Below are 15,085 nucleotides of genomic sequence, written 5' to 3' on the forward strand. Positions count from 1 at the left end.
AAGCTTTTAATAAATATTTTGCATAATATACTTAAAAATAAAGCAGATTATTTTGTCAAAGACAAACAAACAGATAAATCCTAACAAATGTTTCAGTTTTTGCCAAGAAATAATGCACTTTGATCAGGGTATACTTGAATCAGCATTTCTAAAGAGTCCTTTTCAAAAGCTTGCCAGTTTGCATTATCTCCAATTCAGCCCTATAACCCCGAATGGGCTGGATTATAAACTGAGTGTAGCTCCCCACAATGCCGCATAAATGTCAGGCTTGAGTTGACCATCTTGCTCTGTTTTAATTTTATGGGGAGACAGGCCTTTTAATTATTATGAGGCGAGGCTTCCACCCCGCTCCAGGAGGAAGTCCAACTTCAAAGAGTTGACAGCCGATTGGATTTAATTCTGCAGTAACAGCAGCACTACCAGAAGCAGTGGTCAGTGCTGGTATTACAGGGATCCTGGGAGGAAGAGCAACCATGGACGTCCTGGAACCCAGGTAAGCCTGAGATCTTGCCAGGCTGGCAGGCCTCGGTGAATTGGGGTGGAGGAGGAGGAGGCATATTGGACAGGATGACAGGGAAGGAAAACTGTGGGGAGGGGACCTCCAATGGAACGAGGGACCTGAAAATGAAGCACCCCCCACCCACTTTCACTGGATCATACGTGGCAGGCTGCACTTTGGGCACAGACCTCTCCCAGCAGTTGTTAAATCTGAGCAGCAACAGAATAATGCCCTTAAGTGGACATTAATTGCCCACTTAAGGACTTCAACTGGGCCATGGGCAGACAGCTCAGTCGACTCCTCCCCTCCTGCTCCGAAAATGGCACAGAGCCCAACATTATGGATCCACCCACTTGCATTCCCGCATGTGGGTGGCCATTAAAATTCAGCCCAATGACACTGCAACTGGATATAATGCATAATGAGATGATAATAATCTGTTACAGTAAACAGTTAGTGCGAACCAGATAATGGACAATGTTCTGAGACATTTTGCCTGGATTGGGAATTCTACTTAATGAGAATGAATAGCAGGTGATTTGGTGCATTGGAATTCCATGGTTGGATGGAGTAATTATGCATCTGAGTTAAACTATGCATTTAGAAAGGATTACAGAACCATGCTTGTTAATTTTACCAATAGCTTCAATCAATTTTGAATGAGAGACCAGGGGGCACTTCAATTACTACATAGAACCACATCTCCCATGGATGTTTTGGGACTTTCTGTTTATGAACCTGAAGGTGTTTGGGCACCCAAGTTTCCTTCAAGTATAGCAGGATTAGCAGAGATACAAAGTAAACTTCCTTCTACTGCTTCACAACATCCCTCAACAAAAATCTAGGAAAAAAAGCTACAGTTAGAACCTTTCCTGGTTTATGCTACTCAATGTGTGATACTTTCCCCTTCATTAGGACAGTTTTATGGCCACTGGGTTGACGTTGTTCCAGTTCATTTCATAATTGACCTTTACAGTCACTGGACAGAGAAGACGTAACATTTAAACCTGGATCCCAATGGTAAAAATGACCACCTAAAACATTGATTCATCCAATTTATATATTCTACAGGCTAACAAGACTCAAGCTTGCTATTACCTATTCACCACTTCTTGATTTACCTCCTTTTCTTTGATGTTTTTCAGCCCCCTGTCTAAGCCATTCATCCAGGTTACTTAATAAAAGCAGGGACCAAGATGTGCTTCATTAACTGTGAACTTCTTACCTCAGAGCAGCGGTCTTTCCATTTTTGTGAGTACATGTAACTTGTCTTGTTTGGTAACCAATCAATACAACAAAATATTTAGTCTCCTGACGGATTTGACGGTTTCTGTTCCTCTTTTTCTTCATAAGCTCCCGGGCTTCTGGGTCCCTCATCCGTTTTCCTACTTGCCGAGCTTGTCGAGAATGTGGAAGAGAGCATGCACTCCAGGGGCCAACTCTCAAACTGTAAATACTTTCTTCTGCATCACAGGAACTGAACGTGCAGGTCCGAAACTCAGTCAGGTTGGGGCAAGGTTCACCACCATAGAGAGGGGGTACTAATATTTGACGAATTCGGTGTTGTAACCCTACCCCACAGGATTTAGTGCATTCTGACCAGGGAGTAAATTCTGTTACCACACAGTTCTGTGGGCAGGGGATGAGACAGGCTTGTTCAAGGTGGGGCTTAGTCTCAAAATAGTCACAGATATCATCCTCTACTGCAGCTCCATTTCTTTTCTCGATGCAAGTTACATCTCTGCTCTGAATTCCTTCTTCACCTTTCAGGCACTCAGTGGTTTGCCTTGAAGAAGGGTTCCTGAAAGCAACTGGCAAGCATTTGCTCCATTCGCCCACCTGCCAGTTATACAGGTCCTTATGCCAATCGCAGACTTTGAAACAATTCTGTTGATTCTCAGGTCTTTCTGCTGGTTTACAGTTAGTGGGTAAAGTTGTCCATCCCTCCACATGGGCGCACCATACTGACCTGGTTTGGACACCTCCTGGGCCACACTCCTCTCCCATACATCTCCCCCAGGTGCCTACAAGATAAAGAATTTAAGAAGAGTTTGTTTAGTGGTTAGATGTTTTAATTAACTGTTTAAGATGAAAAACTTGATATAAATTCACAAGACTACATTTTTCATTACAATGTTAAAATATTCATGAGAGTATAAATGCAGTATATATAATATATTTGCAACAAGTCTACTATCATATATGGCATCAATCTACACAGGACAGGGGAAAAGGTCATTTGGTAAACCCCAGGGAAAAATCTGCCAGCTTTCCCAATCCTGGATGTGTTTTCTATTGGAGAAAGCATATTTGTGGACATTGCCGCTTAAAAGTTAAAATTAACCTCAATCAGTGAAGCTATCACTGCTCAATCTGGCAGTGAAAAAGCTGGAGCCATTTTGAAGTCTGGTCTCATTTCAATGGAATTGGTAACCTGCAGGTATCAAAGGGGCGTCCCAATGCAGGATGTCAAATTTGGGACGGCTCTATATTGAGCAACACAAAAGCTCTCCTGCTTGCCCCACAAAAATAGTTCAAATGTACTTATTGGTGTCTCTTTGGTTGGAAGACGAGTAGGCGACTGCAGAGCACATGCTCATGTCATGCAATAGTAATCGAGGTCCTTTGTACATTATCAAATCTAAATTAAAAGGGGCTTATCACTTGAAAGTGCAGGTGTTTGGCAGGTCCTTGACAAAGTGGCTGTGGGCAGAGCATCAGCATTATTGGGCGGTAAGTTTATGTACCCCATTTTGAGGCAATCATCACTCCATTAAAGCCAATTTTAGCGAGTTAAAATCAACCCTATTGTGATGATGACAGGATCACAAATTTAACTGCAAACCTGCTCAGCTAATTTTCACTTGGCTCACACAAAGAACGGTCACTTTGCCAAGCTACTGGAGGGCCACCAGTACCCGTAGAATATACACAAGTATGGATCAACCCTCAGAAGAGAAGAACATTTGCATTTAATTTTAGTTTGTGATTAAAGATGATACTCTGCAATATTTTAGAAGATGCACATGTTCAGATTATACCATGGGATGTTGGCGATGGCAGTATTCTAAAGGGTTTTAAACTAACCCAATATGTGCTCTGTACTTTCTAGTGTCAATAACCAACCTAGGCTTGCAGAAAATATTTGGAGGCCTTGGAGGCCTGAAACTTTGGGAAGAATTTTTCCACCGTCAGGGGCAAGTGCAGGAGCTGGTGTGGGCAGCTGCACCTCCAATTGGGGGCGCACAGCCATTTTATGTCAGCGGGCCAATTAAAGCCTGCCCGGCCTGATGTCCGCAGGAAGCGCTATGCACTCCCCGTGTGGTTGGGGAGGGCGGGGGGGAAATCCCTCAGCCAAGAGTGCACTCTTTCGCACATGAGTACGAAAGAGCGCACTTATTTCCCTGAGGCTAAGTGCTGCCATAGGGAGATCGGCGCCAAATTTAAAAATGGTGCTGGTGCACAAACAAAATTTCCTTGACATGTCCCCCTCATGTGACACTGTCACATGAGTTGGGACATGTCCATCACTTGAAAGCATACATTTATTAAAATTTTAAAAACCCTCATGAAACCTCATCCCACCTGTGGGTGAGGTTCCATGCTTTTTTTGAAGCCTGCCAGGGCTCCTGGCCTGCCAGCCAACCTTAAGGTTAGACGGGCAGGTCCATTAATTATCTCAATTACTTTTTAAATGGCCTCAATAGGCCGTTGACAGATCAGTGGGCGCACAGCTGATTCAGCTATGCCTCCGCCGACCTGAAAATTGAAATGATGCGGGGTGACGTTGGGATTTCCGTCCGACGTCATCCCGTGTTATTTTGCGCGTCAGGGAGTTGGCCCTACCTGCTGCTCGCCGACCTAAAGATCCTGGCATTTCTTAACCACTTTAGTATTCTTCTGTTCATATGTATGTATTGAATTAATGATTCAGCTACATTTTACACAGAACAAAGAGATAACAACATTATAGTTAATTCCCTCTGTTCACTTCCTGTCAGGTAGATGATGACCTAAGAAAAGAGACAACTACCAGGCTGAAGTTAAAGCCAGTCAAACCAGCTGTGATTGAGCAAGGGTGTGAATCAGACTTTAACGAGCTTGTTTGAAATTTATCTTTCCTAAGAAGCAACTTGTCATGTCACAATAAATTGAAAGTCACACTGGATGAAAATCATGATGTTTTCAACAATGTTATTGAAAATGGCTTCAGGTTTTGGGTGATTCAGATCTTATTTGTTTAATGATCTGGATTTTTTTTCACATTACTTGGCCTTAAAATCTGAAAATATACTGCTTTATTCTTCCCAAAATGTAATGTACGTCTCATGCCGTCAATCAACCAATCACAAGATACTGTTAGCCTAGTTTAGCAATTTAAGTTTTCAAATTACATTAGGCAAGATATAGCATATGATTGTTCCATTTAATGCGACATCAATAGAGCAGGCCAAAGAATTTCTTACAGGCACATTGCATGCTCCTACACTAACATTCACTCTCATTTTAATACCTTATGGCATTCTAGGACTCATTGGCTTCTACCAATTTGGACTTTTCCTTTTCCCAGATTATAAAATGAAGGTGATGTCCACAATTGAAAGAAAAAAGAATCAAACAATTTATTGGATTCAGTTAGGCATCACAAAATAATTAACTGAGTGCAGGAATATATAGTTATGAGTCAATAATAGAATTGCCAATGCATTCACTTGACTTATTTCCTAATGTTTCCAAATTACTTATTGCATTGTGATAGTACAACTAGCGCTGACAGAAATGTGTGGGATTGACGTTTTGCAAATGCAAATGAGGTAGCTTAATATCTCCAGCAGCATACTCCTTATTATGAATACATTGAGCATAAATCATGAGTCAGTGTTTCATTTGATTAAATAACCAGTCTTTCTGAAATACTTTCCCTAACTCAGACACAAATCCTCTCTGATCCTGATTATGTAAGAAGGATTCAATTTGTTTTCTGAATTCTGCACCCATTGCATTAACTAACGTACTTTGAAACCGTAATTGGTAGAATGACAGAGGAACTTCAAGGTACGATGAGACCTCAGTAGCCAGAACTGAGTACAAGGACCTATTTTATAAAAAGACAAAATTTTGTAATACAAATCGAGTCTAAATGACTATCCAAAATTGGTTTGTTATGAAATAATTAGTTAAAATAAGCAATTTATACTATTCTACAATAAAAGTTATACTTTGCAGAATCATCAGGGTTTGGAATTAACGTGTTTGAATATGCTTTATGTTAATTGAGATTCTGGGATTTTTAAACCATTGTTATGGGAAATGAATTACACAATTTTTGCTCATTTTATTTCATGTAAACCACAAAGCAGAGGCCTTTCGAATAATAATACTATTATTACATCATTAACTTTGAACTAGGCATAAGTGTGAGTTGCACAATTTGACTTTCTTCTGTGAAACTATCTGATGTAAATAGCTTAATAGTTGTAATGCTTGCATTTAAGATGCAAAGTTTTAATTTGTTTTTCCATTTTGGACAGAGGAAAATGATTTATCAAACTCTTATAACTTTCATGCTGAAATTGTAATTTCATCCCTGCTATTATTTTGAAAAAGAAATTGGAAGAATGTAGAAATTAGCAAATCACAAAAAATAAATGAATAAAAACAGAAAATGCTGAAAAGACTCAGAAGGTCTGGCAGCATCTGTGGAGATAGAAACAGTTAACGTTTCGAGTCCGTATGACTCTTCTTCACATAGAGTCATACGGACTCGAAACGTTAACTCTGTTTCTCTCTCCACAGATGCTCCCAGACCTGCTGAGTTTTTCTAGCATTTTCTGTTTTTATTTCAGATTTCCAGCATCCACAGTATTTTGCTTTTAACAAAAAATAAATTGGTCAGTTCGTGAAATTTCTATGCAAAAGTTGCTCTGATGAGATGATTGAAGGTATAATGAAGGAAAATAAGTTATTTTTGGTACCTAATCTTGTCATTTTCAACATATACAGTATGCGATTCCTGGAATTCCACTGCACCCACAGGCAAGCTTTCATCTGCACCTGGCTTGCAGTAAATCTGGAAGGCACATATACTTCTCCACCTCAAAATTTCCTCTTGTAGTGCTCCTGAAGGCTGGGAATACATGATGCAGAGGAGTCCCAGTTTTCCCTGCAGTCCTCTGACCTGCCTACTTTACACAGTTGGCTTCTTTGGGATACCCCGAGGCTCCATCCTGAACAAGCCATTCTGGAATCATGTATTCATTTCCTTACTCTTTGCAAATAGGTACATAATTGAACAGGAGCAATAGATAATACCTATTTCTGAGTGTAACATCTCTAAATGAGTAAGCAATGTATAGCAAATACAAATGTAGGAAATAGGAGCAAGAGTAGGCCATTTAGCTGATTTTCTACTTCAATGCCATTTTCCCACACTATCCTCATATCTCTTGAAGCCTTTAATATCTAAAAATGTATCGATCCCTGTATTGAACATACACAATGACTGAGCCTCCATAGTCCTCTAGGGTAGAGAATTCCAAAGATTCACCACCCTCTGAGTGAAGAAATTCCTCCTGATCTCAGTCCTAAATGTCCTACAACTCATTCTGAGACTGTGTATCCTGGTTCTGGGCCATCCTGCCACCACTAGCCAGGGAAAACATCCTTTCTGCATTTACCCTGTAGAGCCCTGTAATAATTGTGTACATTTAAATGAAATCACCTCTCATTCTTCTAAGCTCTAGAGAATAGAGGCCCAGTCTCCTCAATCTCTCCCCATTGGACAATCCTGCCTTCCCAGGAATCAGTCTGGTGAACCATTGCTGCACTCCCTCTATGGCAAATATATCCTTCCTTCGGTAAGGGAACCAAAACTGTTCACAATACTTCAGGCATGGTCTCACCAAGGCTCCATACAATTGCAGCAAAGCCTCTTTCCTCCTGTAGTTAAATCCTCTTGCAATAAAGGCCAAATTATCATTTGCCTTCCTAATTGTTTGCTGCACCTGCATGTTAGCTTTCAGTGACTCATGAACAACGATACCCAGGTTGCTTTGGACATCAACACTTTCCAATCTCTCACCATTTAAGAAATACTCTACTTGTTTTTTTCCTACCAAAGTGGATAACTTCACATTTTGCACATTATAAACCATCTGCCATCTTCTTGCCCATTCATTAATCCTGTCTAAATCCCCTTGGAGCCTCCGTGCATCCCCTCACAACTCACAAAAGTAGGCAGGAATGTGTCATCAGCAAATTTGGAAATATTCCAATTGGTCCCCACATCCAAATCATTGATCTAGATTGTGAATCGCTGGGGTCCAAGCACTGATTCTTGCGATACCCCACTAACTTACCAAGCTGAAAATGACATGTTTATTCCTACCCTGTTTTCTGTCCATTAACCAATTCTCAATCCATGCCAGTTTATTACACCTATCCCATGTGTTCTAACATTTTATGTGGGACCTTATCGAAAGCCTTCTGAAAATCCAAATACACCACATTCTCTGGTTCCCCTTTATTTATTCTGCCTGTTACATCCTCAAAAAATTCCAGCAGATTTATCAAACATCATTTTCCTTTCATGTTAACTCTGCTCATTCCTACCATTATTTTCTAAGTGTCCATTTTCCCTACTACAGATGTCAAGCTAATAGGTCTGTAATTCCTTGTTTTCTCTTTCCCTCCTGTCTTAAGTGGGGCTACATTTGCCACCTTCCAATCTGCAGGAACCATTCCAGAATCTATAGAATTTTGAAAGATGACCACCAATGCATCCTCCATCTCTACTGCCAACTCTTTCAACACTCTGGGACGTCGATCATCAAGTCCAGGGGATTTATCAGCTTTCAATCCCAATAATTTCTTTAGTTTTTTTTAATAATGCTAATCTGTTTCAATCCCTCATGCTCACTAGTCCCTTGGTTCTCTAGTATTTTTGGGACAATTTTTGTATCTTCCTTGGTGAAGACAGACACTTAAGGCAAGATTTTCCAGCCCTGCCCGCCACCCGGATCATCTGGTCCCAACAAAAGTCAACGGGTTTTTTGCGGGGCAGCTGCATCTCCCGTGGTGGATCCCACCTTGGTGGGGCCAGAAAATCCCAGGCAAAGTAGTTGTTTCTCTACATTTCCTTATTCCCCATTATGAATTCTCCTGTCTCTACCTGTAATAGATCCACATTTATTTTTGGTAATCTTTTCCTTTCTACATACCTATAGAAGCTTTTACAGTCTTTCTTTTTATGTTTCTCGTTTGTTTACTCTCATTCTATTTTCTCTCTCTTCATCAGTTTCATGGTTCTCCTTTGCTGAATTCTATAAAGCTCCCAATTGTCAGGCTTACTACTCTTTTAGCTACTCTTTAAGCCTCTTCCTTTGACCTAATGCAACCTTTAACTTGTTAACCATGGTTGCATCACTTTTCTTGTTGGGTTTTCTTCCTGAAAGAAATGTATATTTGTTGTAAATCATGTATTAATTCCTTGAATGCTAGTCATTGCCTATCTACCATTACAACTTTTAATGCTGATAACTAAAATTTAAGTGAAGATTAAATTAATTTGCATCGTTCTCCATTACTAAATATCTCTGAAACAGTACTTAATATTACCAAAAGATTCCAAATAAATGCCCATGATTAAATTTGGATTTTTATTCAGAACCTCCCTCCTAACTTGAATAATGAATAATAATTGAATAATAGCAAGCAGTCTCAAGGTTTATTGTCAGGAATTCAGTCATTTATGAGATCATTTCAATCAATGATGAGATATGAGTAACACTGACAAGGCCAGCATTTATTGCTGTCCCTTATTGCCCTTGAGAAGGTGATCATGAGCCGCCTTCTTGAACCACTGCAGTTCATGTGGTGAAGGACACCCATAATTCTGTTGGAGGGGTGGGGGGAGTTCCAGAAGTTCCAGAAATTTGACTCAGTGACACAGAGAAGGAGCAGCAATATAGGTTGCTGTGTGACTTGGAGGGGAGCTTGCAGATGATGGGTTTATCATGCACCCGCTGTCCTTTTTTTGATGTCACAATGAGAAAAACATATAGAAGTATAGATTGTGAAACTGCTGTAAAGTGATCAATTCAATCAAAATTCTTCATATACATCATAGACCTTGCTTATTCAGAATCATAGGATGAATAATTCACACTTAAAATAAGGAAACTAGGTACTACAACCATGTAAGGTAAGCTGATGTTTGAGGCAATATCACATGTTTAGACAAATGTCTAAAATCTAATATTTTCAGTAACCATGCTGGGGACCTCAGGAGGAGGCCAAGATAGATCATCCACCCAGCATTTCTGGCTGAAGATGGTTGCAAATGCTTCAGCCTTGTCTTTTTCACTGCTGTGCTGGACTCCCCCATGATTGAGGATGAGATATTTGTGGAGCCCCGTCCTCTGGTTAATTGTTTAATTATCCACCAATATTCATGGCTGGATGTGGCAGGACTGCAGAGCTTAGATCTGATCCATTGGTTGTAGCTCAGCTCTGTCTATCGCTGCTTCGCTAGTTTGGCATGCAAGTAGTCCTGTGTTGTAACTTCACCTATATTTTTAGAGACACCTGGTGCTGCACCTGGCATGCCTCCTACACCCTTTATTCAACCAGGATTGATGGTAATGGTAGTGTGGGGAAATGCCGGGCTATGAGGTTACAGATTGTGGTCGAATACAATTCTGCTGCTGTTGATGGCTCAAAGTGCCTCTTGGGTGCCCAGTTTAGAGTTGCTTGATTCAATTTGCTTGGAAATTTTGGTAGTGCATATTAAATCTAATTTCTATTTAAAGAGAGAGAAAGGAACCTGTTGACTGTATATTAATTTTATTTAATTGTAGCTAGGCCATCACTTGAACCCTATAAATAGATACAGACTAAAACTATAATTGTTACATTAGGATGTGTTTGCTTGTAATGTGTAACTCTGCAAATAAACGTAAAAATGTGTAAAGATTGGCTCCACTTCAATCGTTCAAAAGGTTTTCTGGAGTAGAACACTCTGGACGTGACCCCATCACTTTATTTCCATTTTTTTCTCCTTATTTATTTTTCTTTTTACCCCTCCCAGATCCTACTCATCTTATGTCATGCCTCTTTTCACTACTCCACTCTCAGGTACTCAGCCTTCCCAATTCACTAATCTAACCTTCAGTACCTCTCCATGTTTCTGCTCTTTTGCCATCTCCCCAGCTTGATTCCTTTTTGGATAAGCCACAGCTTCTCTCTAATCCTCTGAATGGACTCATCAAGGGACCTGGCATTGGTTTGAGCAGCAACTCCAACTGTCCTATCCTACTCTCTCACCAAACCTCCCACCCAGCACATCTGCTGGGTGCTAACATTGCCGATCTCTTCCTTTCCACTTCAACCATCACACTCCTGACTGTGTGGACTCTGCCAGCAGAGCAGATCTCGCTGCACCTCAATGCATTTTCCTCTAAAATGTCAGTCCGCTTGTGAACAAGGCCCTTGCCACCCATGAACTTATTGTGGATGATTACATCAACATCATGACCTTAATGAAGCCTGGTTGAGGTGTGATAACACTTTCCCCCTAAATGAAGCCTCCCCACTTTCCACTGCTTGCCATGTCAAGACTGTCCTGGTAGTGGCCTGGCTGTTATCGCCAAATTACACCTTGGCTTGATCTCCTGGCCTCTGGCACTTTCTCCTCATTAGAGCATCTCACTTTGTTCCACCCCTTTTATATCATATTCAAAATCATTGTTTTCTACCACCCTCACAAATACAATAAAAATTTTTGCAAGAGAAATTTTCACTGTTTCCCTCCATTAGCCTCTGCACCATTGTGATTTCAATGTGCATCTCAACTCATTACGTTCTCTCTCCTCTGAGTTCACTGTCCTCTTATCCTCGGTAAATATCTCCCTCCACATAAACTCCCTAATCCATATTCACAGCAACCCCCTAAGCTTAGCACCTCACATCATCTTGCTGATTCCATCATATTAATTACCGATAAGCTCAACTCTGATCATACCCTTGTATCACTCTCCACCCCAAACCCCAAACCTACCTACTTCAGTATCACCCCTGAAAAAAACAACTGTCCACTAATTCACTTACAACTGCACTTTCAAAATCCTAACCGTCTATTCTTTGGCTTTTCATAAACCACAGCAATTCTCCAGTTACTGATTTGCTCACTGTGCCCTCACCTTCACTATTGATGCCCTAGGCCCAGTGAAACCATTACTCTTTATGACCCTGGCCATTCCGCCAGGTAAAGCCCTCAGCTCAGCTTCCTTATGTCCAATGGATGCAGACTTGAAAGGATATGACAGATAACTGGTTTAGCCATTCACCGCTAGATCTGGTTGGACCACATAAGCACTATTGAGACCTACTCTGCCTGCTAAAACTGCTTACTATTACAGGATAATCCCCAGCTTCTTTTCTCTACTGCAAATCATCTGAAACCCTTCTCATCGGTCTCCTCCATCCTCACCTCGAAGAACAAGTGCGAGGAGCTCATGGACTTTTTCATTAAGATCGAGACCATCTGATTAGCTGCCTCTGCAACTTCCCTCCATTCCACAAACCCACCGGGCCAAATTTCCTCTTAAAGTTTCCCCCTACTTAGCCCTGAATTTGCATTTTTCTTTAATTTCTCTCTTATGTCCCTCATGCCCCTTTCCAAGCTCACATTGTCCATGAGGCCCACCTCCTGCTCCCTTGACCCTATTCCCAGTATACTGCTGACCAGCCAACTTTCCCTCCTAACCTGCATGTGAGCTGATGTTATTAAGCATTCTTTCTCTTCAGGTGTTGTGCCCCTCTCCCCTAAATCTGCCCTCATAACCCCTCACCACGAAAAAGCAACACTTGTCCTTGCGAACTACCAACCTAACTCCAATCTCCAGTTCCTCTCCAAATCCTTTGAATATGCTGCCAACTCCCAAATCCATGCCTTACTTTCTGAGAACTATGTTTCAATCTCTCCACCAGGCCACCACACTACCAAAACGGCCCTTATCAAAGCCACAAATGGCATTGTATGTGACCATGACAAAGGCAAACTGTCCTTCCTCATCCTTTGTGATGTGTGTGCAGTCTTTGATATGGTTGACCACACCATCCTCCTCTTGCACCTCTCCAATGTCATCCATATGGGTGGATCTGCACTTGCCTGATTCCATTCTTCACTATCTAATTGTAGTCAGAGAATCCACTGCAATGGGATCCCTCCTTGATCCTGCACCATTAACTCTGATGACCCCCAAGGATCTATCCTTGGCCCCATCCTATTTCTCATCTACATGCTGCCCCTAGCAACACAACCTGAAAGCACAGCCTGAGTTTTCAAATGTATGCTGACTACGCCTAGCTCTACTTCTCCAAAACCTCTCTTGACTTCTCCATTTTTGTTACATTATTAGACTGCTCTTGTGACATCCAGTATTGGATGAGCAGAAATTTCCTCCAATTAAATCTTGGGAAGACTGAAACAATTGTTTTCAGTACCTGTTCCAAACTCTGTCCCCTCGCTACTGTCTCTATCTTCTCTCCATCTCTCTCTCTGGCAGCTGTCCAAGGCTGAAACAGACTGTTTGCAACCTTGGTGTAATACTTGACCCTGAAATGAGCTTCTGATCACGTAGCGGCATCATCGTTATGACTGCCTATATCCATCTCCGTAACATCACCTGATTTTTCCCTGTATCAGTTCGTTTGCTTCCGAAACCTTCAATACCTGTAGGCTCCTGGTTGGCCTCCCACATTCTACCATCTGTAAACTTGATGTCACCTAAAACTCGGCTGTTCATTTTCTGACTTTCACCAAGTCCCATTTACCTGTTTCCCGTGTTCTGCTGAATTACTTTGGCTCCCAGTCAAGTTAAGCTTCTCATTCTTGCTTTCAAATCTCCCCATGGCCTCACTCCTCTCTACCTCTTGTAATCTCCCCCAGCTCCACAACCAACAAGATATCTATGCTCCTTTAATTCTGGCCTCTTGAGCATCCCTGATTTTAATCACCCCACCATTCATGACTGCCTTCAGCTGATTAAGCCATGAGCTCTGAAACTCTCTCCTTGACCCTCTTCTCCTCTCTACCTCACTTTCCTCCTTTAAGACACTCCCTAAAACCTACTGCTTTGATCCAACATTTGTTCATCTGACTTAATATCTACACATGTGACTGTGTCATTTTTTAAAATCATGCTCCTATGTGGTGTCTTGGGACACGATCACATTAAAGGAGCTATATAAACATATGTTGTTATTGTTGTTAATGATTTAGGGCTGAGTTTTATGGAAATGGAACCAGGAGGCTGGCAGCATGTTGGGAACCCATTTGTTTTAGCAGCAGGCTTTCAGCCACAGCAACATCATCCCATTTCTGGGTTTCCCAACCAATCACAGTGTCTATACTGAAAAGAATCAGCACTCCATCAAAGGAAGGATCTTAACTAAAGGGAGTCAGGCAGGGGTCAGAATAGCTGCAGTCAACCTTTACTATGTACATGAAGAAATGAATCACAGAAATGTTAGAGCACAAATGGAGACCATTCGGCCTGTTGTGTCTATGCCAGCCCACCGTAGGAGCAATTACCTAGTGCAATTCCCCCATCTTCTCCCTATAGCCCTACACACTCTTGCTTTTCAGATAACAATTCAATTCCCTCTTGAATGCCTCGATTGAACCGCCACACTCTCGGGCAGTGCATTCCAGCCCAATCCTAAGAACTTGCTGCAGGAAAAGGCTTTTTTCTCATGTTGCCATTGCTTCTTTTACCAATTACCTTAAATCTGCGCCTTGTTCTCCATCCTTCCACCAATGGGAACAGTTTTTCCCTGTTCACTCTGTCCAGGCCAGTCATGATTTTGAATGCCTCTATCAAATCTCCTCTCAACCTTCTCTTTTCCAAGGAAAATAATCCCAACTTCTCCAATCTATCTATATAACTGAAGTTCCTTATCCCTAGGGCCATTCTCGTAAATCTTTTCTACTCTCTCTAATGCCTTCACATCTTTTCTGCAGTGTAGCTCCCAGAACTGGATGCAATACTCCAGTCGAGGCCAAACCTGTGTTCTATACAAGATAACTTCCTTGCTTTTATACTCTATGCCCCTATTAATAAGGCCTAGGATGATGGATGCTTTATTGATCGTGTTCTAATCCTAGACTTATGCACATATACACCCAAGTCCCACTGCTCCTGCACCCCCTTTAGAGCTGTACCATTCATTTCATATTGTCTGTTCTTCCTACAAAAATGAATCATTTTATGCTTCTCTGCATTAAATTTCATCTGCCACTAGTCTGCCCATTCCACCAACATATGTCCTTTTGAAGTTTGACACTATCCTCCTCATGGTTCACAATACTTCAAGTTTCGTATCATGCGCAAATTTTGAAATTGTGCCTGTACACCAAGATCTAGGTCATTAATATATATCAGGAAGAGCAAGGATCCTATCAATGACTTTTGGGGAACTCCACTATGAATAATTTTCCAACCTGGAGAACATTCATTAACCATTACTCTCATTCCTGTCACTCAGCCAATTTCATATCCATGTTGCTACTGTCCCTTTTATTCC

General features: G+C 41.4%; 1 protein-coding gene and 1 long non-coding RNA gene across 4 annotated transcripts in view; one reads left to right on the forward strand and one right to left on the reverse strand.

The window, feature by feature from the left end:
- Positions 1-15,085, reverse strand: part of thsd7aa (thrombospondin, type I, domain containing 7Aa) — a 537,669-nt gene that overhangs the window by 322,315 nt on the left and 200,269 nt on the right. For all 3 annotated transcript variants that reach the window (XM_041184218.1, XM_041184217.1, XM_041184219.1), the window contains exon 2: positions 1,725-2,523. In XM_041184218.1, the coding sequence (XP_041040152.1) occupies positions 1,725-2,523 (799 nt within the window). The remainder of the gene's footprint in view (positions 1-1,724; positions 2,524-15,085) is intronic.
- LOC121276154 overlaps positions 1,683-15,085 on the forward strand; it is a 42,331-nt gene continuing 28,928 nt past the window's right edge. The window contains exon 1 of the long non-coding RNA XR_005942619.1: positions 1,683-1,750. This is a non-coding gene — a long non-coding RNA (uncharacterized LOC121276154). The remainder of the gene's footprint in view (positions 1,751-15,085) is intronic.

Source organism: Carcharodon carcharias, chromosome 3 (assembly GCF_017639515.1).
Source record: "Carcharodon carcharias isolate sCarCar2 chromosome 3, sCarCar2.pri, whole genome shotgun sequence".
Classification (NCBI taxonomy): domain Eukaryota; kingdom Metazoa; phylum Chordata; class Chondrichthyes; order Lamniformes; family Lamnidae; genus Carcharodon; species Carcharodon carcharias.